Source organism: Chenopodium album, chromosome 21 (genome assembly GCF_948465745.1).
Source record: "Chenopodium album chromosome 21, dcCheAlbu1.1, whole genome shotgun sequence".
Lineage (NCBI taxonomy): Eukaryota > Viridiplantae > Streptophyta > Magnoliopsida > Caryophyllales > Amaranthaceae > Chenopodium > Chenopodium album.
In genome coordinates this window covers 1,924,488-1,948,362 of record NC_137854.1, presented here as the reverse complement: position 1 = coordinate 1,948,362, position 23,875 = coordinate 1,924,488, and the positions used below count along the sequence as shown (strand labels likewise).

Sequence of the window (23,875 nt, the reverse complement as noted above, 5' to 3'; positions counted from 1 at the left end):
TGACATATCAACATTTTCCAATTTAAACAACATACACATTTTGATGTTGACATGAAGACGAACACGACTAGGTAAACGGCCAAAACCCCATTAAGATTAACCACAACAACACAAAACCTATCACCGTCTTTTGATGTTAACCTGTCAACTCCCAATAAAAAACAACATGACGTACGTATTTAGCAGTTGAATAATGAATATCAATGGAATATGCGCGTTCTATTTTCAGACCCACTGTCATCAACTGCTTGATACCAGATTCATTCATCATAAATACGGAGTACTCGTATATCTTTGTTTATCTACCATGGTAACACTCCAACTATAAACATTCATCTGTCGGAAAACTGAAAACGCTACCCCGTAGTTTATTTAACAACAAAGCCTTAGACCCAAAATGATTTGGGGTCAGCTAAGTTTGCAGCCACAATTTATAGAAACAAATGTACAACATTTTAGCTATGTAACTACATGTCTACAACCTTGCCAGGAGGGCGTTGCTGCAACTTACATTACAGAATAAAAAACTTTCAAAAACTAGAAGCATGCAGAAATGAGGAGTAAAAGAGTGAAAATAAGAGTTGTATAAATGTTCTTGTGTAGTTACATTCCAAAGCCAACTATTTTGAGGCTGGAATTACATACAATACAGTAGATAATAGTCATTGACAAGAAACAAGTTGACCATTTAATGGCTTCCTGGGTTAGAATAAAACAATAGCAGGTTGCTGGAAAAGGACAATCTCTCTTGGAGAAGAGTATATTAGACTTTACAGAAGGCAACAGCAGGACCAGAGGAGACAAGGGTGGTCTAATTCTAGTTTATATTTTCAATCAATATTTGATGTACAAAATTACTATGGTTGATCAGCATTCACACTATATGACGAGCTTCAAAATGGCTAAAAAAATAAAAACAAAAAAGCACCTCATTGCGGATGTGCTGTTTGAATGATGCCAGGTGTGGGGACTTCTTGCTGTATTTTCTCTGAAGCAGCCTTGCAATTATCAAGCAAAAGATGTAGGTCTTGCTTCCAAGACCGGGTAGGATCATTCAAAGCGCGTATTGAGTTGGCACAAACAATTAGGGTGCCACCCTCGTGCAGAAGAACCTGCAGTTAGTTACCAAGGGGCAGCAATCAAACTGTAGCTAATGAAAAACAAATAGGAAACAAAAAGCAGTAATATCAATTTTTTCTTACAGTTAGCCAAAGTGGAAGAACTCCTAAGACAGATGGAAGAGAGGCCAAAATAATAGCTGATAGTGCTAGGCCAACATTTTGCTTGACCTACAAGAAACAAACGGAACTAGTGATTAATGGATTGAACTACAAGTAGGTAAACCACAGCAGAAATGATGTCCATACCAGTGAAGTTGTTTGACGAGCTTTAGCTACACAGAAAGGAACTCCTGATATGTTGTCTTGGAGCAGGAGGACATCTGAGACAGCTATGGCAGTGGCACTAGCACGTTGAGCAAGTACTATACTGACAGCAGCACCAGCTAATGCAGGGGCATCATTAATACCATCCCCAACCATTATAAGGCCTTCGCCTGTAATAATAATAATAAAAAAAAAAGAAGTCAAGAAGGTACCCAGGAAATTAAACTAAGGAATGAAAGATTATTCTTTTAAGATTACAGAACAGATTGTACTCATTGTATTTCTACATCATCACATATCTAGGTGAATGGAAAATTGGAAACTAATAAGAAAAAAATTAACATGAATTTCAGCAAGAATGATCCATCAAGCAAATGTGTTAAAAGTGAAAATCAATTTTGGATGCAAAGAAAGGATAAAAGTGAATCTAGCAATAAAGATCAGAAAGACAGAAGAGCATTGACTATAAGCAGTTTCTCAGCAAGGCACACTTTCAAGCAGATACTCATGTGTTGGGATAAAATTGGCAACTGAAGCTAATAAGTTCCACATATTATATATCAATCATGATGGTGCTAAGATCACAATGTAGCACATGTAGGCCCAAAATATATTCAATCTGAACATTTAGGGTGCTAAGGCTCACAACACAACCATAAAACCAACGTGGAAGCGTGAGACTACTATTTCCTTGTATTACAGCAAACAGTTTACAAGATGACTTCTACATTAGCATCTCAGCATCTGCTCTCTCTTCATGGTTGTTTCCCCTCACTCTTTCTCTATCAACAAACTATATGCCAGCTTTCCATTTAATGTTAGGAAAGTCCAGAACATGAGCAAGAGCTACTCGTGTTAAGCAACAGGGGAACAAAGAGCTACAAAAACTGCATACATGAGTACATGACCAGCTTAAATATTCTTTTCCACTGGAGCTCATTTCTGAGCCCCTTGCTACAGAGAAACCAACATTATGCTCACCTGTCTCTCTTGATATACGCACTACATGGTTGAGTTTTTCTTCAGGCTTCAAGCCACAGTGAACTTCGGTGATTCCCACAGCATCTGCGACTCTCATAGCACTAGATTTGTGATCACCAGTTAGCATCATCACCCGGAACTTTGCTTGATCCCGCAACCATCCAATGACATCAACAACTCCTGGCCGTGGTTTATCCTCAAAATGGAACAAAGTTACCTGAGAGGAGTCCAAGCTATTTTCATTATATATGAGAAAACAAAAAAACTTAATACCTGTTAATCTAGTATCCTCTAACCTATCAGTTCATGGAATGCCTTACACTATATCCCCAACCCCCCACTAAAACAATTCACCTTGGCAGCAAATTCTGAGATAAAACCATTCGGGGTGAAAAACATCTAAGGTTTGCAAAATGCAATGCTCCTCGTTAATATTGCTGACAAGATGACTTTCAGGCTAAACCCACCGCACACATCAAGTTAACCAGAAAACCAAGAGGGAGGGCGAAAATAAGAGATTCTTTTAAACAATGCACCCAATAAAAAGTAAATAATTAAAAAAAAAGGGAAAAATAAAAACACCTAGACAATTAGTACAGAGCAAGAATCATATATAGTCACAAACAGTTAAGTTTACAAAATGCAATGCTCCTCTCCTAACATTGGTGCCAAGAGGCCAAGTTAGTCACGCTATGAGCAGAAAGGAAAATAGAGTGAAAAAAAAGAGCACAAGTGTTTCAGACAACCAAAATCAACTGTGATCTTTGAATAATTGTGCATATATAGAAAAGGGTGTTTTCCTACAAGCACTTCACTGTTCCTTGGTACTCTGTTGATCACCACGTTTCAATATATTTTAATTGTTGTTATGCAATGAACCCACTCCCACCACCACCCGTGACACTCACCTACAGCAAGCAGCAGGGGCAGACCAACAACAACAACAGAGACAAACAACAACAGCAAGCAGAGGGAGACAGAGGGCAGAGGAGCAGGGCAGACAGGCCTCCTTAGGCCATTTGTTTGTAGTGTGTTAAAGTAGGAAGAAGACGAGAGTAGTACTTGTAGTAATTAAGGCCTTGTTGCCACTTATGCAATGTAGTAGTAATATAAATAGTAGTAGTTTAGGGTAGAGAAGGAGGAGAATTTTGGAGTAGTTTCTTAGGAGAGTTGTGACCTAAAGTCACTATTGGAGCTTTGTAGGCTAAACCTACTACTATCGTTGTAACACCATTAATTTGTTTAATCAAATTTCTGAGTTTTCCCCTTTGTTGTACTGTTATTACACCGAGTAATTTCAGTTCATTACATGTTATTGTTATAAAGATTAGCATATTTGCTCAGATGGAGCATATAGTACCAAAGTCAAGAGTGACCCAAATATTGAACAAATCACCTTTTTGGTACTGTCAAGCTGTAACACTTTGACACCTTTATTCAAAGTTATCACAATGAACACAAATCATTCAAAATTACCTTTTCATTCACTGAAAGTGCAGCATGAACAAAGTCATTTCCATACGCTGATGTGTTAACAGCTTCCTTGATCTTTTGTGATTCCTCTTCATCTTTGCAAAGTGAAGCAATATAATCAACAGAACCTAACGTTGCTTTTACTGGTTCACCTCTTCCTATTCCTGACTAAAAATAGTAGAAAACAGTCAGCAGAATAGACAAGAAAATAGTAGAACACTTTAAGTTATCATGTGACTAATCCGTGGTAAGGAGGGGAGGGGGTTCAATGTGGCAGATGTGCTGACACAGAGTTCACTACCTCATTGCCAGATACTGTGGCAAAAAGACCTCTGCCAGGTACAGATTCAAAATTTTCAACAGAGACTGAAGGTAGGTCTAGTCCCACACTATGATCAACAATAGCTCTGCACAAGCAAAATTATGAATTAAAATGGTGAATATTTGCATAATCAACAACAGAAAAATAAAGGGATATAGGGTAAAAGATATGTAAAGTAGTGCAAACCACAAGACCAAGCAAATGAATCCTTTTTCCCATATGATAAAACTAAAGACATTATTCACTCTGAACTGTTTAATGTCTTTCACAATTCTAAAAACTGAAAAGAATTGATAGAACATAGCTCAATTTAAAAAATGACACAGTAAATTAAGTAAAAGATTCTTGCACTGTAAAGAAAACTAGGAGGAAGTCGCATCCCAAAACTAAGAGCTGCTTAGGTGGTACAGCTATACAGTGAATAGTTATTATCATTGATGAACATAAAAGGAGAGGATATTAGAAGGCAGAGTTCTATACAGGTTTAGGTGCTTATAGTTTTAACGACCATACCTTCCAATTGGATGAGTTGTTCCCTTTTCCATGGCAGCGGCAACAGCCAGAGCTTCTTTATCACACGTGGGAATACAGCAAGCACCAGTTACAGATCTTTCCTCGCCAATATTATGTCCACGAATTTGTTCAATTGCCTTACATTTAAGCTCCCCAGTCGTCAGTGTTCCAGTTTTATCGAATGCAATAGTGTGGCAAGAAGCTAGAGCATCCAACACATGGCCACCTTTCAGCAGTATACCCTGAAAAGACAGAAAGTTGCCAAAGCAAATGAGCTTAATGTATCGGTCAATTTAAGAGATTGATACTAGATTACTAGCATCATAATTCAACTGCAAGCTCATTGAAGTAACCCATACCCTCCTGAGAGTAATTAAGTTATAAGTCATATAATATGTTTTATAGAAAAGTAAGACAGAAGTAATTTTGGATTGAAAGAATTCCAAACTTCCATTAGTGTTGTACTATAAAAGGGAAAGAAGCAAGTGAAATGCTAAAGTTTTGCAGAAGATTCCTTTCTCACTCCTACGGGTGTGATTTGCGAATCTTGTGGTCTTGTGGAGAGTTGGTTGATAACATATTCTGCAGGATTATGGGGAAGCATAAGAAAACAATAAAGTTGCAAGGGTTTTATGCGACAGAAGTTATATGCTCATCTTTGAAGGAAGGCTAGAAGCCTAGAAGTGCTTGATCAATCACCCAAGGTTTTGTTTCTTAGAAAGGAAAGTAGCGTCATTCCATAATCTGGTTTGATTAGCAGGAATTGAAACAGTTCTTTTGTTTAATTGGCTAACCATTGAAGAATTGGAAGGAAGTGGAGAAAATTATAATACTTCATATTAACTTTCTGAATTCCAATGATGAGGCAGGAAGGGAAAGTAAGACTTTAATGTAATATCCTTTCTTTTCCTAGTATTTCCTATCAATTAATGTAGCCAAACACTGGAAATTTCGAGTATTTGACTGTTGGTGATTGGACTTCATATAACTACCTTTTATGACTCTATTCTTTTAATCAATTGCTTTTAAGCTAAGAAAATGACTTGATGTACCATTAATTGATAACCATACTCTATTAAACAGTGAGGAATATAAAGATAGTGACCATCTCACACTTTTGATAGACAACATGGTGATAAATGAAAAATTACTTAGATGCAATAATGAAACAGGAAAAATTGCCATATAAGGTAGCTACATATTAAGAACAATACTCTTCTGTCCCTAAAGTCCACACCTACCAGTCAGGCAATCATTCCCCAAGACAATATTTTAACCACCACTGCTCCAAGCGGAGTTTGTGCTCACCGAACTGAGCCTGAGAAATTTGACACCCCTAAAAGAGCAGCAACACCATTTAATAGCTGTTTGTAAAGGTTTGGATGCATAAAAATCTACTACACACGGGTGCCTCCACCAAAGCATCATTTCATCATATCAACTGCTTTTTACTTATTCTCCTCAGACCCCCTTACCTAAACGATTAACTAGAAAGATTATCCCATGCCACTGAGTGTATTTTGGGATGGTTCTGTTTACAGAAGTTCTTAATGAATCACAGAGCCTCTATCTGTAGCAGCACAGCATCATACGAGATTCACATAATAAATCCAAAAGTTTTGGAGTGCTTCAGATAGACTACGATCAGTGCTCATTCATTTCCCTACTGCTCCAATATAAAAGATAAATTGTTTCTACTCAACCTTTGTAACCTTCCTTATAAAGAATGGACAAGCAGTTAGCATAAGCCATCTTTTGAAATCCAACACTTCAGCACTCATAAGCAAACAACCACTAAACCAGAGTTTCTCTGGTTTACTGAATGAAGGCCTGAGCAGGCGAGCAACAGTTTTATTCCTTAACAAGAAACAATCACCAAAGCCAATCTTCAATCAATAACCACTTAGAGAAGGAAGCTTATTTGTCCATGCACCTCTGTCCTACACACTTTTACACCTATAATTTGCCTCTCCATTGACTTTTTTTAGTCACTCTTACTCAGATATCACATATCTGTACCACGTGCTATTACACTCAAATGTAATGATTCAGATGTGTCTTATCGTCTAGATGTGTTTGCCAACTATTGCCTTCACAATTTATGTAATCCAATTTGGGACCATTAAGAAACAACGGGCTTAAAACATGAGTAAAGATTTCCTTATTATGATGCATAAATAAATTAATTAAATATAAAATAAACAGAGCATTTTGTCACGAAGTAATGCGGTCAGGGATTTGACATAGAACTCCAGTTACCTGAATTGACAGAAAATCACTCTAATAGACCAATGCTGACATGCAAATGATGCAATAACAAAAAGGTTGCTTGACCAACAGTAAATATTAAATTCTACCTTCCTAGCACAAGCACTGATTGCAGTAGCATAAGCCAATGGAGCCACAGCCAAGGCACATGGAGATGCTGCAACCATAAGTCCCAGAGCTCTGTAAATAGATCCCCTGCAACCTATAAAATGTAAACATCATCATCAGAAAATTACGTAAAATCTTGAAAGAGAGAAATCTTGACAGCTATCAAGAATCAAAAGGCTGCATTCAAACATCTTCGGCCATATCAAGCATATATATTACTTTACAGGTCAATTTGAAGTGTGGTATATCATCTCATTGACTTCCATAGTATGGAGATTAAAATCTTCGTACATATTATTCATTTATCATGTTCCACATGGAAGTGCACGCATGACATAGACAATCCACAAAAAAACTCCTATAGAAAAGGCCCACAGAGAGACATTTTTCAATTCGAACACTACAATTATTAACACCATATCAATACAAATTTAAATGAAAAACCAAAAAAATCAATCTATGTGCATACTTTTCCTACATATTACCTGCTGTGCTAAAAAATGGCCATTTGAAAATAATAGGTCCCAAAAGAGCAATGGCAACTGATAAAACCATAACCACTTTACTATATTGTTCACCAAACTCATCCAGCCATCTCTGAAGCTTTGGTTTATTCTGATGAGCTTCTTCAGTCAACTGCACTATCTTGCTTAACATAGATTCCTTCCATGTCTTTAATGCCTGATTCAAATCTTGATGTTAGATGGACAACTGAGCACATTGTGAAGCAAATAAAGTAAACCAAGACTGACATATGTAGGGGACGTGAGCAGAATGTTAGAATTGCACTTTCAGAGACTCCTAATTTCATGAAGAGGATGTTCCATCAGGTTCTTGGTTACAAAAAGCAGCTGAGATTTCTATGTCCAAAATATGTAGGGGAAGGGAGGCACAATGTTAGACTTGCAATATCAGAGACTCCTATTTACGTGAAGAGAATGTTCCATCAGATCCAAAAGCAACTGAGTGGGTGTCAAAAGTTGTTATAAGGCAATGCAAAAGAAACTTGAAGTGGTACCTTTACTACCAGCATGCCATCCAAGTTCCTGGCACCCCCAGGAATACGGTCTTCAACACCTCTTTCTATTGGTTTCACTTCCCCTGTCAAATGCTCAATGGTGATAGTTGATCTTCCTTGTGATACTACAGAGTCCACAGGTACAAACTAACCAAAAAGCAACATGTCTTGTTAGCATTTCTTAAATTCATATCTTACTTAAGAAGGAATTCTAATTTTAGTCATGGGAAAAAGGGTAGTCAGATCATTTAAACTATCAACAAAGGGTATTCCCATTGGCACATAATGTATTCAAACTATATTAAGCATACAACTTCCAAACAAATAGGATAAATTTCTCTCTATATATATGACCTAGTAGGCTGCTAATTTGTACACAACTTTTGAAGAGAGCCCTTATGGACATGTGTCCCCTCTCGGCCTCTCCTACCCTCTCTTTTTCATTTTCAAAACAATCTCCCCTTATTTTTGCACTTCATAAAAAATGTTCTTTTAGAAGAAATGTCAGCAACACACACACACATGGCTGCTCAAACTACAATCTTTCAATTCCCACATTACTACCAACAAACGTAAAAGATATTCTTATAGTATGTCATTCCTATATACATTATGTGTGTTGAATGGACCTAAAATTTAATTTCCCTTAATATTAACATCCCATTGACTAAAAAAAAAAAAAAAAACAGAGCAAGCTACACAACTGCCAAAATTGGGTATTGATGGCAGCAGTTTGTCTAGAATTTTAGATGCAGAAATCCAATCAACCAGTAGAACACAAAACTAAGACAGGAAATCAATTGACGAAAGTTAATGCAAATTTTATTAACAATCTGCTGAATAGTCCTACTGCAACCATCACATAAATAATAGAGCTCTAGCTACAGGCCATACAGCACTTCACCAAAGCATCAACCAAAGCCATAAGTGGTTGCTCTCCACCTCCAACCTCCCCCCCCCCCCCCCCCCCCAACACAAAAAAATGGTTTCTAACAGATACTTCAAACAGGAAAAAAACATGCAGATTCGGATATATACAGCCCAATTTCATGAAGTGCTTTGGGTTGGTGGGAATTGCGCATACATCATTGGCATACCTCACCAGCTTGAACCAATACAAAAGAGCCAATAGCTATTTCAGTCACAGGGACCTTCTTGTAGGATAAAGAAGAGAGATTAGGTGTCTCATTCTTGTCCACATCCAGAACTAGTGCAGAATCTGGATAAGTCTCCTTCAGCTCTTTGACATCAACCATTGAGCGACTTGTAAAATATTCTTCAGCTGTATGTATAATAAAACATATGAAAAGTCACCAAAAATGATAATAAAGGGGTGAGCACAAACTATATCCCCAGAGTCAACTTCCAGGAAACTGAATTTAGGCATATGGAATGTATAATCTACATTAATAATCATACTACCTATATGAGCCAAATTAAACATAGCAATGAGCAGACCGCCTTCCAAGGAGTTTCCCATAAACACCGATGCAAAGCCGGCAAGAGCCATGAGGACATGAATGTTAACTTTTCCACCGGAGATATCAACAAGAGCATCTAGTGATGCTGAAACCTGACATACAAAACCCAAGTAATAATCATATTCAACGAGGCAAGACAAGAAAAAAAATAATTCTAGGACCAACTTTTCCTTCAAACAAAAGAATTGCAAAGCAGAAGATTAGAAAACAGCAAATTTGAGACTAGATAAGGTATAAGGTTCCTGTATCTGTATCTTTTCTATAATTTTCACAAATTGCTTTGTTTGCATTGCTCAAATTTGACACTCTCACGTTGCTGAAGTGCATTAACATCAGTGACAAATACACTCAAAATTAAATACTTCCTCCGATCAATGAAAGACCGAATATCAGTACATCACAGCTAAGAGATTGAAACAAGGCAAGCATACTCCAACATTAACAACACCGATCAACGTATAATTTTATCATGCATTCCTAAATTAATACGAAGAAATAATTTAAAAACGTAATCAGATAGATATCAATGAAAATGAAGAAGAAGAAGTGATTACCCCAACAAGAGGAAAACCGAGGAAAATGAAGGCATTTTGCAAGGGTTTAACAACAGGTTTCGGAACCAAGTATGGAGAAACAGCAGCAGCAAGAAACAACCCCATTGCACAGCAACACAATTGCATGTTCTCCCTCAAGAAATTGGCCAAGTCCACCCATCCTATCGCCTTCGCAAATCGTAACACCCTTTCCTGAGACTTGCTCAACTTCACTTCACCACATCCGTGATGATGATGATGATGATGGTGGTGGTTATGGTGATTATGATCATCATGGTGATGATTATGATCATGATGATTATGATGAGTTGCGCTGGATTTGACTGAACATTTGCGGAAATTGGAGGTGAATGAGGGTCGATTAAGGGGAGAAAAGTAGGGTTTGTGACGAATTTTAGGGGAGATGAAGAAATGGCGGGAATTATTGCGGAAAATTGCGAAATTAGGGTTGTAATTTAAGGATTGGAGGCCATTAGAGAGGGGAAGAGTTAGAGCTTCCATTGATTTGAGGATTGAGAAGGTTTCAGAAAAATCGAAGAATAAGAAGAAGCATTGTTTGCAGAATTGCAGGTTGAAGGAATATTCTCTCTCTCCTCTGGTTGAAGTTGAGGAAGAATTGCAGAAAGGTGAGAAGAAAGTCAGTGAAGAAGAAGAAGGAGAAGATGTTGCAATGGAGACCACACTATGTGCTGCTGATGTGCACATCTATTTTACTTGCTAACTTGCGCAGATTTGTGTAATTTGTTTCAATGATTTGATTGAGTTAAAACCAAAAATGTTTTGTTTTTGGACACGCAACTTTTACTGCTGTATCATTGTCTAATTACTGAACACTTTTATAGCCATGTATGTATGTCATTAGGAACTATAAAGTATAAACACCACACGGTCCTTGTATTGTTTTAAAGACGGATCAAACTAAGGGCCTGTTTTGATTTATTGAACTGAATATTTTATGAGAAGAGAAAATAAGGATCTGAACTGAAAATAAGCTGAAAAGAATAGGCCCTAAAGTAGCGTAAGCTAAATCGATTTCTATGGTATAGTAACAGTTTCGGGCTATTGCATTGGAAGACCTAAATGCAGCTGTGAATACTTAACTGAGTAAATTCTAAGAAAAAATAGACATTTTAAGAGTTTATTAGAGCGAATTTTGTTTAGTCCTCACAAAGTATAAATTATGCCATTACTTAAAGAGCATGCTAGTCATAAATCACACAAAGCATGCAAATTATATACTTGTCGCTATATTTTGTTTGTATAGGTGGCACACAAAGCTAAGGGCCTGTTCTCATTGACTGAACTCAGCTGAACTGAAATGAAATGAATATTTTATAAGAGAAGGCAATTAGGAGCTGAACTAAACTAAACTGAGCTGAACTAAACTGAAAATAAATGTATGAGAACAAGCCCTAACTTATTACTATCTCCATTTCTTAAACTATTTGACATAAACTCTACTCATGTACAGAGGATTGACTACATTTCTTTAACGATTCGGAGTATATAATTATCTAACGCTATTGAGTAACAAGTTGGTTTAATCTCAAAACACATTTTCAAGTATTAATTTTTTTTTTCATAGTTTTTTTCAATACATAATTACATTGGCATGTGTGTCAAACTGTTGTTAGAATTCAGAAACAGAGGGCGTATAAATTTCAGATTGGTACCAAACAATACATATTACATCACAAATTCACAATTGAACATTAACTGATGTTTGTTATCCTGATTTGACTGTGCAAAGGAGCTATTTATAATTACAGGTCACGAGCTCCCTTCGATTCTACAAAGTACATTCATCAACAACAAAAATGCCAGGACCGGCAAAAACTAGCTGAGAAATTGAAAAGTGAAAAACTTACTATTACATGTATACAAGAGAGTTTGTGAAATTGCTACAATGAGGTGGTGATATGCCTAGTTTGCAAAATAGAAGAATTTGTTTGTGCTTTCTGATCTACCACTCGGGGCACTCAAAAAATTAAGAGCGCCAAACCATATGAATACAGGGCAGACTCAATTTTCTTTTCCCTTTGTCGTTCCTTCTGCAACTCTAGAGCCATCGTAAACAGAGAGAAAGAAGCTGCTTTGATTCTTCTGCAAATATCTGAACACAAAACCAAGTGAATATAGAACATGGTAATACGGTATGACAAGGTTGTGACTTTAGCCACAAGGACACCATAACATACCTGAGAAAATCAACCAATTTTTGCTGCAAACGAGTCATTGTCTCCTCTTCCATGTTTACGTAGGCTAACAGCTCCGGCAATTTGACTGCAATCATACAACATTGATTAGAATTACGTAAGATTTAACAAACCAACATTGCATTAAACTGCTTCAAAAAAATTAGACGTGGAAGGAAAACAGCATAAAGGCACCCGTTCTTTCAGGAGTTACACAATCCATAAGAGTATACAAGGGCATCAAACGTCACCAGATTCACAATTCTAGCAATTTATTACTACATACATCAAATTCACAAGCATTGAAGGGAAGAGAAGAGGAGGCGAGGGCCAAGGAGACGAGAAGCCTATAAAACCAATTCATAGCCAATATAGTTTCTCATCAGCAAATGCCTATAGGCAGTTGCCCACATATATCAACAGAATTCACTGTTTTTAAGGAAACACTATCTCATACAACCATCATATTTCCTCAATTTTCTAGTTCATAACGCAACAACCCGCAAGCCAAACCTTATTATTACAAGTTAATTCTGCAATGGATACTTCCACAATACAGAAAAACATATTATCTCATATCCTAAGCTAAATTCCTAGCAAGGCCAGTCCAAAAGTTACTTCATTTTATATATATATATATATATATATATAGTTTCTAACACTACCAATTTTGGACAACTTAGCGCAAATGAAATGGTTTCAGGCAGTGGTTAATGCCAGATTATTGCATGTCTGAGACTGATAAGAGACTAGAATTGAAAAGTTTAAGGATTTGACACTAAGCTATACAAGCAGAGTAAACTTACTAGGCAACAATTAAAGAAAGTGATTTAAAAAAAAAATGAAACGAAGGAAATATCATTCAAAGTTGTGCATACCAAATAGGCGCAGTAGGTGCTCTGCACCGTATATTGTCGATGGGGATGCATTATTAGTTACAGCCTCATGATACTGCTGCCTTTCCTTTTTGTACAAAAGCATCAATGGCAACGCTTTATCAAAATAACTACGTAATCCATTCAAAATTTCTGCAATTGAATCAGTAATCCTACAACAGACAGAAAATTAAAATTAAAAAAAAAAAACTTAGGTCAACTTCACTAATGAAGCATAATTAATATAGCTAGGCAATTTGTACTAGGTCACAAGACCCAGCAACCAGCATTATGCAACAACAATCTAAGTCTCTGATCAATCCCTATATGATAGAGTGATAGACTATACTGTATCAAGAACACCTTGATGTTGTCATTCAATCCAATGCTACACTATCGTGGGAACTAAAGACTGTCGGTCCAAGGGTGCCTTGCAAAGTCCGTAGAGAATCACTCTCATAATTTTATTCAAAATCAAGATAATGTCATTGGAGAAAGTTGTTTGCATAATCAAGTTATGTTTAGCTGCTGCGGACGAAAAGTCGAGCATAGCATCTCAAGGGCCACTTTACCATGCCACATTATCACTGTGGACATGGGCATCTTGGGCTTTCATGAGTTGCAAAATTCCAGAAACAAAATATGATAAATTTACATATACACAGCACATAAAATAAAAACTGAATGCAAGGAGTAGGGGTTGTATCCAGCGACAGTGACATTGTACAAGTAAAAAAAAATGACACAGAAAGTTAAGACACCTGTAACAACTTACGTGCCATCCTTTCTTGTTCTGTATTCAAGATACTTCTTTAACACATCATCCACAGTTGGAGAGCGAGGCAATTTAACTAGCTGCAGGGAATGATTTTGAGAAAATCATGTAATTAATAATTAATTAAGGAAAACATCAACCAAAGGTTGGGAGGAAATAATTTAGTAATACAGCAAACAATTGATTCAAACAATGAAATTACAACAGATAATATAAATCATATAGCATTTCCACAACATATACAGAGAGATAACTCGACAAAAAGAGAGATGAAAGGGCAGATAAAGTGGGTCATCCAAAGCTTCCGAACAGGTTTGAGACTTTAAGTTGAAAACAAACTACGTATAAAATTCCCTGCATCTTGAACTAATCCAGGCATACAGCCAAGATATATAAGAGCCCTTGCACAAAAAAAACCTAAGAAAAGACAACTCATTGACACATTCTGCCACTGCGCACTTGTAGACATGTAATATTTTGGGCAAGGATTGTTCAAAGAACAGATGCAACTAATTCATACAGAAAATAATTTCAGCTATCTGCAAATCAAAGGACTGGAGAACCACTTGAGAGACACATCAATTTAAATTGGGTCAACGATAAAACACTATGCGTTAAAGAAAAGGCCACACCATAAGTATTGGCCTTTACCTTGCACAATTCCACAGGCGAAGCAAGGAGAATCAACAATGATAGGGCCAAAACTTTAAACATGAGATCAGACTTAACAAATATTTACAAGGTCGAGCCATTGAGCCTTTAGTACTCAATTCTATGTTCCTCAACTTGGCTTATATGTTCCTAAACTTACCTTCCTAAAAGAAAAAAAAGCAAAGAAAATGGAGAATTGCACCACAAAAAAATGAAGTGATCATCAAACCTTTCACCCCCACCCAAAAAAGGCTCTTAATAATTATGTTGTTCCTGAAGCAGTGACTATTGATAGGATGTCAAAAAAATTGAATTTTGCCTCTTCTCTTCATAGCTCAAATTGGAGGTATATAAGTATAATGACCACAATTATAACCTAATACTCAGATAAACTGTTTTTATTTATACTATGCCCCTTCTCATCATGGGTTAAGTAGAGAGAATTTAAATACAAATTGTACAAATCATATCCTAATATCATTTCAGGAAACATAACTATTTTTCAGGCGTCTTAAAATTGTACGAATGACTATTTACATCAGGGTGTAGGTTACTACTTTAATGTCCTCATACCTTGTCCTTTTGTGTAACGAATTCCCAATCATCAACCAATTGCTTCTTCAATGGTGATGGAATCTGGATCTTTACAAGTTTCTCTGCAGAAACACTATCCTTCTAGAAATATGAAACAGTATAAATCAGCTTCAAAAAATCAGAGACAATTTTCTGTAACATTTGAAAGAACACTGAAACATCTTCCATTTAAAACAGATAAATCCCACTTATATACAAAAAGAGATACATATGAGCGAATAAATTAACCCGCTATTTAAAATTGACTTATAATTATAAGAACAATAATAAACATCATAGTATCATACTGATGACTAAGGTGAAATAAAAGACACCATTCTCTACTATAAAGAAAAAAAATTCTAGTGATGAGGTTTGATGTCAGGCTGGCAAGAAGGTGAATTCAAGAGCAAGAGAGATAAATATGCCATAGGCGTAAGCCAACAGTGTGACATTGGAAACAAAAGGAAGTTATCAGCCAAGCTACAGCCATGCAAATCTTCAAACTTGGTGGATTAGAGCTACATACCAAAAATTACTGCTTGAATGATCAAAATATATTTTTGCCAAAGAAATCCATCTTATAAAGGGGAATTTTCAAGCAACAAGTATAGCAGCACCAAACGGAGCTGTCCTGTCACAATTCACACACAAGAGCTAAGGCACTAAGGGCAGGAGGATCAGAGCAAATGTTGCAATAATGTACAGGGTGGATGTCATTTTCACACAGTTAGGCTTGCAGGGATTTGTCATGACATCATGACTCTTTTTGACAAGTTGACTCTCACCTTCCTTATGTTGAAAACTTAAGAGATGCTATGTCAAGAAACCAAAACCTTAAATAGAAATTTGAATAATAAAGAGAGATTTAAGGACAAAGGTACTGCTAAGAATTAAAGTAGAATATTATGGATGATCACAAAAGGGGGAGTGGGAACTTCAAACTTGAGGTACACCCCTAGGAAAGGAGACAGCACCACGGTGCAACTCACTCATAAGTAGAGAAAGTATCAAGGAAAATGCTGCATATAATTTGAACATTTGGAACAGCGCAAATAGGTGTTGATATCATTCTCAATAATTGAAGTAGGCTAGTTTTGATGGAAGCAGACCTCATCACCCTTCCGCTTTTTCCCTTTTGCCACTGCAGAAAATTGCAAATACAAAAACACTATTATGATCAAGAAACCTTGCTTCTTAAGAGGTGTGAAAAAGTGCCTCTAACACAATAAAATTATACTCCGCAGTAATCATCACTGTACCATCTATATTTCCAGCCATTTGCATTGCCCTTTTACGAATGGCACTTTTATAACTTAGTGGAGGCTAGTCTAATTAATAAATTAGTATATTAATGATAGAAAAATACATTGTAACTATAATGCTCTTGCTAAAGCAGTCAAGGTCATATGATTACTTACTGTAAAACTAGGTGATTCTTTCTCTTTATAATTCTCAACAACATTTAGAGCAACACACCCCCCCCCCCCAACACCCCACTCCATCTATTCATTGATAAATTCTAAAACCATTATGGATGGACAAAATAATAACCTTTAGTATATACAAACAAACTAGAGTATTAAAAATATAATTTAAGGCAAGCTACCAACATTACCATTGCTCTTGACATCTTCTTTATCTACTTTTGCATCTACACCAAGAAACCAATAACATCAGTGAGAAAATAAGCTTTTTCAGATTGAGAACACAAAATTGCATGTGTCAAGCATAGTACTATACAAATTATACCATGTCATGTTAAATCACAGCAAAATACACAGACATATGACCACCATAGGTCCCCAAAATTGCCCTTAACGACTTACAAGAAATTAATCAACAGTAATAATACTAGCAAGCAGTCAATAGATCCAGTTGTACAAAAAATATCCAACCCTTTGCAGAAAATCAGTATGCACAACCACCACCCTTTGCAGAAAATCAGTATGCAGAATCTTTCAGTTGAATCTAATCAAATTATCAAAATACTTTGTGCTATAATCACTAATCAGCACCACAAAGTACACCATCCTGTGCACTACATCCAGTGGCAAGATTAAATACAGATATCCTAAGCCTCATAGAAACAACAGAAATTGTCAGTAAAATGGTGGTTGAATACTTGAATCACGAATTCACGATCATCTCAAAGCTCGTAAGTCATTGCGGATAAATAACAATAGCAGATAACTGAATTGCAAAGAATTAGTTGATACACTAAACCAACAAAACTGCATGGGGAATCTAGAGCAATCTGTTCCTTGTCATAACAAATGCTTGGAAGTGACTGATTTAACGAAATTTCTTACTAAAATATATCAACAAAGATCAACTTCAATAGAAAATTCAACAAATTGCAAAGGCATGTAAAAAAGATATGGTCATTTTGCACAAGAACAATCAATATTTACTTGTAGGAACTAGGAAGTGACTAACCAGTAGAGCCTTTTGGCTTTGTCTGTGCAGAACGTCCAGACCTATGATGCTTGTCCGCACCTTGCTTCTTTTCCAAAGCCTGCTGCTTTTGGATATTTTCTTCCGTAATTTTCATCAGGCGATCCATGCCAACCCATTCATCCCAACTGTTGGAAATAAGTGTATGGTATTTAACAAATAATATCTAGCTCCCTCGTATGAACCAGAGTTACCAGACAAATATCAGACCAGAACAATAAATTCAGTTCAATAATCATGAGTCATGACCACTGTTCAATTTTAAGGGATAAGACTTTTTTGATGAATAAGGGATAAGACTTGGATCAGAGACGAAGTCTATAGATTGATATTACATCACAGTTACAGTAAATTGCCTCCAACAGTCCAATGTTAAGCAGGAATAGTTAATAGATCCAGAACTAGAACCACTTAAGAGTCTTATTAAGTATGTTAGAAATTATCATCTTTGTGAGTCAAGAACAGCAGGAAGTCATTTATATTGACTCCAAAATGCAATGTCATGCAGAGACAAGGGGAAAATAGGCTTAAAAACAGCATAACCTTAAGATCAATAGGCTTCAAAGAGAGTTACTTACTTTTTGTTCCAACCCTGCAAATGAGAAAAGATACTAGTATCATTCAGTAATTCCGTCATATCTGAATATTCAGAATACACCAAAATTAACAGCTTGGAAAAAAGATCAATCAGCAAAAAATTCAAGGCAATGCCAGGCCCAAAAATGCTGAAGAAAAAAGGTGTTTCTTCTAACACAAGACCACATAATCGATCAAGCAAAAGTAAAAAATGAGAACTTACGAGGTAATGAACAAAATAGCGCCATTCTTTTTCTTTTTTACGGATCTCAGCTTTTTGAATCTGAAAACATCACATAGTGGTACAGATTAGCGCATGCATATCAAAGATATATAATATAAAACTTGAGACATATACCATACAACAGAGCTACAAGTGCAATTGCTAAACAATTGTCACAGCAGATAACACTATGGAATTTCTAAGCACAGAATATTAAAACAATGATAGCATTCAACTTCAGAGATTAACTTTCAATCAACCCTGGGGAACCTCTTGCCTTTTTAGAACATCTTCAATAGTTCATTCAATATCCAACAGGAAACAAGCCATTAGCTTTAGCAATTCGCTCATAAACTTTGGGTCAAAATTATGACAAAGGCCCACGACAAAGGCCCTACTTTATCTGATTATTATTGAACAAACTTAATTTACAAATTCAAACAAATTTTTATTGGTTATAGATAATTTAAACATATTAAATTGATTTTGACTGGTATAAACAATTTTAATGATTAAAACTTACTTTCTCCGTTTCTTTATAGTTGCAACATACACTTTATCACGGTATTTAAGAAAAGTAGACCTCACATCAATGACATAATACTAAAACAGACACCAAGTATGACATGTGTCATTTCATGGTGCTGTATTTTCTTTCCAAAATGTTTTTTCTTTTTATTTTCTTTTTATTTTTTATCAGATCTTCTTAAACAATCTTCTACTATACCATCGAAGATCTTTTTTTCCATATTTTGTTCACATATATATTCCGTATTTTTCATTTCATATCTTTTATACCTTTTGGTAATGACTATTCGTCTGAAAGAGAAGGCGAAGAAAAAAGTTAGACAAGAAGAACCAAGGATAAGATGGTGGACCCTAAGGGATGCAAAAGCTAAGGTTTTTACAGAAAAGGTAATTGAAGAAGCGGATTGGGATGGAGAGGTGGATCCGGACATGACCTGGTTACGAATGAAGAACTGTTTCCTAAGAGTGGCCAAAGAGGTCTTAGGGGAAGTAAGGGGAAGAACTTCGGTACAGAGAGATACTTCGTGGTGGAATGAAGAGGTGAAAGCAGTAATTAAGCAAAAAAGGGAATGCTATCAAGCCTTAGGAAAATGTAGGAGTGATGAAACCTTTGCAGCGTATAAGGAGGCTAAGAGTAAGGCAAAGGCAGCTGTTCGCCAAGCAAAAGAAAAGGCATATCAGGAGGTTTATGAAAAGCTTGATTCCAAGGAGGGAGAAAGGATCATTTATAAGATGGCAAAGAGAAGACAAGAGGCAAGGAAGGATATTGGCATGGTGAAGTGTGTCAAAGATAAGAACCAAATGGTCCTAGTGCAAGAGGAGGGCATCAAGGACAGGTGGAAGGGGTACTTCGATGAATTATTTAATGGAAGTAATGGAGTTGTGATAGGAGATACCTCTATGAGTGATGAAGAAATCAACATGGAGTATGTGCGAAGGATTAGGAGAGTAGAGGTGGAGATTGCACTGAGGAAGATGAAACCTAAGAAGGCGGTTGGCCCTGATGGGGTACCGATAGAGGTGTGGAGGTGTTTGGGTAAGATTGGTATTGATTGGTTAACAAACCTTTTCAACAAGATATGGACGGCTACAAGGATCCCACAAGATTGGAGGAAGAGCACCTTGGTCCCGGTTTATAAAAACAAAGGAGACGCTCAAGATTGTTCTAACTATCGAGGAATTAAGCTTATGAGCCATACTATGAAGTTGTGGGAAAGGGTGATTGAACAAAGGTTGAGGGCATGCACAAGCATTTCAGATAACCAATTTGGTTTTATGCCTGGGAGATCTACTATGGAGGCAATCCATTTGATAAGACAAATGATGGAGTTTTATAGGGTAAAGAAGAAAGATCTTCATATGGTCTTTATTGATTTAGAGAAGGCATATGACAAGGTGCCAAGAGAGATACTTTGGTGGGCAATGTTGAAGAAAGGTATCCCACGAAGGTATGTAGACCTAGTTAAGGATATGTATCGGGATGTGTCAACAAATGTGAGGACATGCGGAGGGTTGACAAAAGATTTCCCTATTACAATCGGATTGCATCAAGGGTCTGCATTAAGCCCTTTTCTTTTTGCAACGGTTCTAGACGAATTAACTAGACCAATTCAAGATGAGGTTCCATGGTGTATGCTGTTCGCAGATGATATCGTTTTGGTGGATGAGACTAAGGATGGGGTTAATGTCAAGTTGGAGCAATGGAGGCAAAGGTTGGAATCTAGAGGGTTTAAGCTAAGTCGGAGTAAGACTGAATATTTGGTATGTCGTTTTGGCACTCAGAGGGGGACAAGCAATGAAGTGGTGAGTTTGGATGGAAAGGATTTGACCATGAGTGAATGTTCTAAGTACCTAGGGTCGATCATCCAGAAGAATGGTGACATTGATCAAGACGTGACCCACAGGATTAAGTCAGGGTGGCTTAAATGGAGAGCGGCCACGGGAGTGCTATGCGACCGCAGCATTCCCTTAAAGTTGAAGGGAAAATTCTACAGGACTGCCATAAGACCAGTGTTGCTCTATGGTACAGAATGTTGGGCTTCTAAGAAAGAGCATATTAAAAAGATGGAGGTTACGGAAATGCGCATGTTAAGGTGGATGTGTGGAAACACTTTAAGAGATAGAATCAGAAATGAGGTTATTCGCAAGAAAGTAGGTGTGGCGGGCATTGTAGATAAATTAAGGGAAAATCGTCTGCGTTGGTTTGGACATGTAAGACGGAGACCCGAGGGTGCACCGGTGCGAAGAGTGGAAGAGTGGGACCATGGAGGGATTAAACGAGGAAGAGGGAGACCAAAGATGACTTGGTTGGAAGGAGTGAGGAAGGATATGAAGTGCATGGATTTACGTGAGGATGAAGTTTTGGATCGTAAGGGATGGAGGAGAAAGATTTATGTTGATGACTACACGGAATAATCAAATTTGGTTCATGTTAGCCGACCCCACTTTTGGGATTAAGGCTTTGATTGATTGATTGATTGATTGATTGATCTTTTATACCTTTTATATAAGGTAATTCATTATTAATGCCCAAACCATGTGTCGATCAAAGTTTGTTACCTAATTAAATTATTATATAACTCTCGCTTTTGTGTAAATTATTGTATAACTTTTCAAAGATTTTAATAATTCTTCATAATAAAATTTTGTTAATTCTGAGCATTGTACGGGATCTAATCTAGTAATATAATGCACATAAAATGAGGTTAAAAAGTTGTTAGGAGCATAATCAAGTGGGCCATGTGCTTTAAATAAAGGTAATATTACAATTTTCACCATAAAAACTTTCCTTTCATAGTGTGTTACAACTATTGTGACATTTCCATTTTAGGAAAATGTTGCAACTATAAAAAAAAAAAAACGGAAGAAGTATATTTTACTGCCTTTTATTGTATATTGAATACTATAGTTTACAGTTAACGAGAGCAAGCCAGTGTTTAACTGCCACCATCACACAAATATTTGCAAATTGTTGTCTAAAAAATATATTCTCTTCCACCGTTAAGTTTCAAATTTTGTACTTCCTCCATTTCTTAAATTGCAATGTTTGCTCTTTTGAAACTTTTTCCACACCTCTTTATCCACATATTGATTTATACACGTGGAGAATATAATCACGTAGAGTTTTGTTGGATTCATCTCAACATATACTTTTACCATATTAACTTTTTAATTTTTTTATAGTTTTCACCATTATAACATCAGGATATTTAGGGATTAAATTGTGTTTTGGGAAGCATAACCCCCCCTTGTTTTAATTAAAGGAAGAGAGAAAGTAGCATTCCAAATTTCCAACCACGTACTACTTGCAAGCTCTGCCAAACAGAGCTTTAATACGAGCACAAGACCAAATTCCAACCATACTTCCTTACCACAACAGCCAAAAATCGTTTCAAACTTCCAATCTTCAGGCAAAATGGCCATTTGGTAGTTCATACTTACACTTGGATCACGCAAAAAAGCACCAGCTTTAGGTCCAACCATATCACTTAATACTATCCATTACATGGACTACAAATATAAATTATGTGAACAGGTTATTGTTATAAATTACGTGAACAATTTTTCGATAATCCACATTTCCATTGACATCAGTGTGATGGTGTTTACAACTTACAAATAAGTGAATCCACCAGAATTTTCCAACAACAATTGTCCTCAATTATCTCAATCGTCAGAATCCGATATATTCTAATTCCCTAAATCCAAAAGTTCAACAAAGTAAAAAAATTCGAAAAAATTCTCCTAAATTTCCATAACATCTTAAAACCTAAAATGCTCATTATCAAACCTAAATCGTAAAAGTAATACATTCAAATAAATCCAAATTTCTCTTTCTCCTAAATCAAACAACCAAACACATCAAAAACTTCAATTTAGCATATATAAACACTAATTTCAAAAATTAACACTAAATTCATAACTAATAAGAATCTAATTTCAGTAGAAAATAGGCGTAGATTGGAAAATGAGAGAGAGAAAACCTTGGCTTCGTAGATGCGAGGACCGTGATAAGCGAGGACTTTCTCGCCTTCGGCGTAAAGGCTAGGCTTAGGATCCGCAAGACCGCCGTTAGAGGCGTCGCTTGCGGCGGCGTTGACGCCGGGATCGTCCTTGCCGCCGGTGTTGGAACTTCCCATCTTACTCCTCCCTCGCTATCCCCGCTCTCGAACAGTCGCCTTAGTAACTGCAGTTGTTTCGCTTAGTTTAATTTTTAAGTGTTACTCGTACTACGCAGTCATAGTGGACCATCTCCGGTTCATTTTTGTTGACAACTTGCGGCCCAAATCCGCATTTGAAAATTTTGGCCATAGGGACAAATGGCGAGAATCAATCTTAAAATCTCTAGAAATCGGGAGAAAAGTTTAAACTAGTTAAGCTATCCATGACTAATAATTAGGGACTATACTGGTAATTTAGTCACGGCATTTGCTTCAAACTTTGGCTATTGCTCTGCCTTTCGAGCTGAGGTATTTGCTCTGAATAGGGGGGTTGAGATAACTAGAAACCTGCAAATTGAGAGGCTGGAAATCTAAATGGATAATGCGACAGTGGTGCAAGCCCTTTAAAAGAAAGAAGTTACTAGAGGAGAATACGTCCATGATATTCAATTCAGTCAAAGGCTAATTGAAGATGATCGTTGGGAAGTGAAAGTCATACACGTGTGTAGAGAGGGCAATCGAGCGGCGGATAGGTTGGCTAACCGCGAAGTCCTTAGTATTCTTTAATAATGCTCCGATGGAGCTTGGTCGTATTTTAAAAGAGGATACTAGGGGCATGGCTATGCCTCGTTTAGTTCCTCCCTAGTTTAGTTTGGTTTGTGTCTGTTTTTTGTTTTTTGCTGTTTTCCTTTTCTTTTTGAGCTCTTTTTCCTTTCTCTTGGTGATCTGTAACCTCATTTGGATCAAAAATAATAATAA

The 23,875-nt window shown here is 36.7% G+C and overlaps 2 protein-coding genes across 3 annotated transcripts; both read right to left on the bottom strand.

Moving 5' to 3' along the window:
• Positions 1-561: 561 nt before the first annotated feature.
• On the bottom strand, positions 562-10,801 carry LOC145602175 (putative cadmium/zinc-transporting ATPase HMA1, chloroplastic). Its single transcript, XM_081658342.1, has 13 exons — positions 10,104-10,801; positions 9,491-9,641; positions 9,166-9,350; positions 8,069-8,215; positions 7,536-7,731; positions 7,032-7,144; positions 4,675-4,916; positions 4,141-4,246; positions 3,843-4,007; positions 2,367-2,583; positions 1,368-1,555; positions 1,203-1,289; positions 562-1,112 (listed from the first exon to the last, which is right to left on the bottom strand). Exons 1-13 carry the CDS (start codon positions 10,602-10,604, stop codon positions 930-932), a joined length of 2,481 nt encoding a protein of 826 aa, XP_081514468.1. The 5' UTR covers positions 10,605-10,801; the 3' UTR covers positions 562-929.
• A 955-nt stretch (positions 10,802-11,756) lies between these two features.
• Positions 11,757-23,504, bottom strand: LOC145602118 (protein MRG1-like). 2 transcript variants are annotated; one of them, XM_081658278.1, is made up of 11 exons: positions 22,940-23,504; positions 18,429-18,488; positions 18,208-18,221; positions 17,612-17,757; positions 16,791-16,826; positions 16,285-16,316; positions 15,173-15,274; positions 13,949-14,028; positions 13,177-13,346; positions 12,302-12,386; positions 11,757-12,216 (listed from the first exon to the last, which is right to left on the bottom strand). In XM_081658278.1, the coding sequence occupies exons 1-11, from the start codon at positions 23,093-23,095 to the stop codon at positions 12,126-12,128; spliced, it is 972 nt and encodes a 323-aa protein (XP_081514404.1). In that variant the 5' UTR covers positions 23,096-23,504; the 3' UTR covers positions 11,757-12,125. The 2 variants fall into 2 exon arrangements, with proteins under 2 accessions (XP_081514404.1, XP_081514405.1); XM_081658279.1 differs by having other exon boundaries at positions 18,208-18,268; positions 22,940-23,076.
• Between the last annotated feature and the right edge of the window lie 371 nt (positions 23,505-23,875).